This window comes from Geospiza fortis, unplaced genomic scaffold (assembly GCF_000277835.1).
Source record: "Geospiza fortis unplaced genomic scaffold, GeoFor_1.0 scaffold237, whole genome shotgun sequence".
NCBI lineage: Eukaryota > Metazoa > Chordata > Aves > Passeriformes > Thraupidae > Geospiza > Geospiza fortis.
This window is the reverse complement of record NW_005054319.1, coordinates 7208983-7212142: the sequence shown is the minus strand read 5'-3', so window position 1 is coordinate 7212142 and position 3160 is coordinate 7208983. Positions and strand designations below refer to the sequence as shown.

Below are 3160 nucleotides of genomic sequence, written 5' to 3'. Positions count from 1 at the left end.
TGTCCTCCTTAGATGTGACACCACCCTTAAATCAGTGTACACAGGTAAGCAGACATTTTAGAGAGCCCTTCATTTGCTCTTATAGAAGGAAAGCCAGAGTGATATTGTGAACACGCATCCTGTGGTTAGGATTTCCTAAATGCATTGGAACAACCCATATATACCTATTAGAAGGAGGATCTGCCTGGCCACTGTATTGTATGCTGGGGAGAAAGAGAGAAGGAAATGAAGGGGAAGAAATAAGGCAGGTAAAGATAATGCAGTTTAAAAATACAAGTCAGCTTTTTCTTCTCTTAAGAGGCATTTTATACAACTCAGACCTTCTTGTCCTTATTTATAGTTTTGGTTATATATTTTTTTATCCTGAGTTGTCCCATATTTGCATTTCATACTAAAGACAAAGTGAAGATATTTAGGCACCTCATGTGGGAGGATATGGCTTATTTCTGCTAAACTTACTCTGAAGCAATAGAAGAGAGAAAGAAAACAGTTTGTTTCTGCCAGGAAGAAAATGAAATTGACTCAATTTTTATGCTTTTCATTCCACACCTCTCAGTGGGAAGCCCCTTATTCTATATCTAGGTCTAGTTTTGCTTGGTTTTCTCAGAGGTAGCAGAGAACCTTCTAAGTTACATGGTGCTTGTTCTACCAGTAATGCTGTCATGTGGGCACTCTTCTGTATAGCAGGGCAAGAGCCATTAGTTCAGAGCCTGAAGGGTTAAAAGATAGTAGTGTGGAGCTGGGAAAAAGAGTATGGGGAAGGGATAACAATCTCTGCTGACAGCAAACCAGTCTGGCAGCCTTCACCCTACAAAGACTTTTTTTCCAATTTAACAATGCTATTCACATGCAGGCAGTAGCTTTGCTCCAGTCTCCTATCTGCTGCATAGCACAGCATTCACTACTTCCCAAATTTATATCCTTGCAGCTGCTGTGGGAAAATGCATCATTTGACAACTAATTCCAGCTTTAGAATTAAGCAGAAATGCTTTCTGCTGTTTTAGGACTGATCCAAAGAACATTTTTAGGGAAGCAACACATCAGAAACTCACGTGATACTGCCTGCGTGTTTTCCCTTTTTTCATAATGTCCAGTCCTGACTGAGTGATCCTTAGTCACGTTTGAGGAGGAAACCTATTTATTCCAAAGAAATGTCAATGAAGTAAGAGCTGATTTGGTAAATATTAAACAAATTATTCAGTAAGGATCACTAGAGAACATACACTCAGTGTCTCCTAAAAGTGGCTTTATCTTTAAAAGGAATGTGAATTACAGTAGGGGGAGCGACCTTTTATCTCCCAAAGTCTGAAGATTACTTCATTTACTGCTTGCAGTTCCTGTAAGCCCTGTAGATCTGGGCTGATAGACTACATTTCTGTGAAAGACTCTGTGCCTTCTTTGAAGTGATTTGGTTCAGCTGTTTTTCTAAGTCAGCTTTTCATGGATTTCAGGAAATGCTTGGGGGAGAGGAGAATCACTTTCTCATAATGCAGGTGACACTTTGCCAAATCAGGCATTTCAAGTCATTCACAGCTGCAGTTTCTGGGGCCACTGTTTTTGTGTTTCATGAGCAGATGGAAACAGAACAGTTAATGTAGTTTAACTTTCTCTGAATGCAGTTTAGCCACTAGAAATTACAGCTGCAAATGTAGAGGCTTATGTTCTCTGGACTCGTCATGGAGCTAAGTCATAGATTCTTTTAACATGTCAAATCTCTGCTCTGTAGATCAGGAGGAATTTAAGATGAGAAACATCTTTTTTATATGTAAGGATGTCTGCACCTTTGCCATTTGTGTATGCAAATTTTCAAAGGGAACTAAGCTATCTTTTCCCCAACGCACCACGATGATACAGCATTCACAGACTTTTAAAGTGTGTGAAGAGCATTTCTGGACAGTTTTATTTTTCCCCACTGAAGTTCATGGGGTTTGGTTATGCCAGACAGCAATGTCTTCTAGCTTAGGGTTTTGCACCTTTCCACAGAAATAAGGCAAAACAGTGTTGGTGCAGCTTGCTCAGCCAAGGGTTTGATTTACTCTGTCAAAAACTATGCACCACTGCAGTCTTAAGATATTGTCCCTGCTCTCATGGGTTTAGGAGAGGTGGATTCCTGGGCAGATTCACCCTGAGTATATTTTCTACTTGCTTGCCCTTTTTTTTGTAGGTTTTTGCAGGCAGGAATCCTCTGCCTGCTGGACCAGCACTAAGACAGACTAATTTGCTAGGGCAAAGAAGCAGGACCATGTGGAGACCTGTCTGCACTTACACACTCAGTTAAGCAGTAAATCTGCCAGGAGGATAGCTGTCAGAGCCTTTAAAACTAAAACCAGAGATGCTATTTTTTTAAAAACTGTGACAATAAAGTTTATTATGTTAATATCATTAAAAATATTATAAAATAGTAAAATATTCTGCTTGGCAGAAAAATTATGCCAGGGTTTTAAAACCCCAGGTTTGTGCAAACAGTTTTTGTAAACATTAGAAGTCAAGTGTTCAGGTTCCATCACAAAATACAGTAAACTGCTACAAAAATAAGTTTGCTCACTGTCAAACACAATTAAAAACCCAGGAAGATGGATTTTGTTACACATGTCTAATGTGTCCCTATACAGTTAATGCTGCACTTATATATGAAATGGGAAGGATTTCAGGTAGTCCTTTAAAACAGGATTGAGTGGGATATGATTTAAGTTCTCTCTTCCAAAAGTCTTCACGATGCTTTTCCGGCAGAGCTCCTGCAGCGGCTGCACCCGGACCTTGCGAAGGGGGGTAACTAGTACCTTCCTTGGGGAGCTTAGGTAATGTTCCAGCAGCTTAAAAAGACAGTCAAAAGTCTCTTTGCTGCCATCCAGGCTGAAACGCCCAGTCTGAAAGTTAATCCGGATACTGGTGGGCCCAGTTGCAGTCTTAACACTGATGGCAAAGAAGCAATTCTTTTGTGTGCTGTCCCTGATGAGGAAGGTGCCCTCGGGCTCAGACTTCAGCTTCTCGTGGGCAGCACTGACACTCAGAGGCCCCCAGTAGAAGCCACAGGCATCCAGCAGGCTGCTGGCTCGAGTGATGCTGCTGAAATCCGCCTGCGAGCGAAAGGTTCGGAAGTGCGTGTTGCCCTGTGCCTGCACAGCGCCGGGCCGGCCGGGGGCCGGGAAGCCTCGGGCCC

The 3160-nt window shown here is 42.0% G+C and overlaps 1 protein-coding gene across 1 annotated transcript in view; it reads right to left on the bottom strand.

Moving 5' to 3' along the window:
- Positions 1-2338: 2338 nt before the first annotated feature.
- SOCS1 (suppressor of cytokine signaling 1) overlaps positions 2339-3160 on the bottom strand; it is a 1070-nt gene continuing 248 nt past the window's right edge. Inside the window, exon 2 of the mRNA XM_005420429.3 lies at positions 2339-3151. Within this exon, the coding sequence (XP_005420486.1) occupies positions 2625-3151 (527 nt within the window). The 3' untranslated portion in view covers positions 2339-2624. The remainder of the gene's footprint in view (positions 3152-3160) is intronic.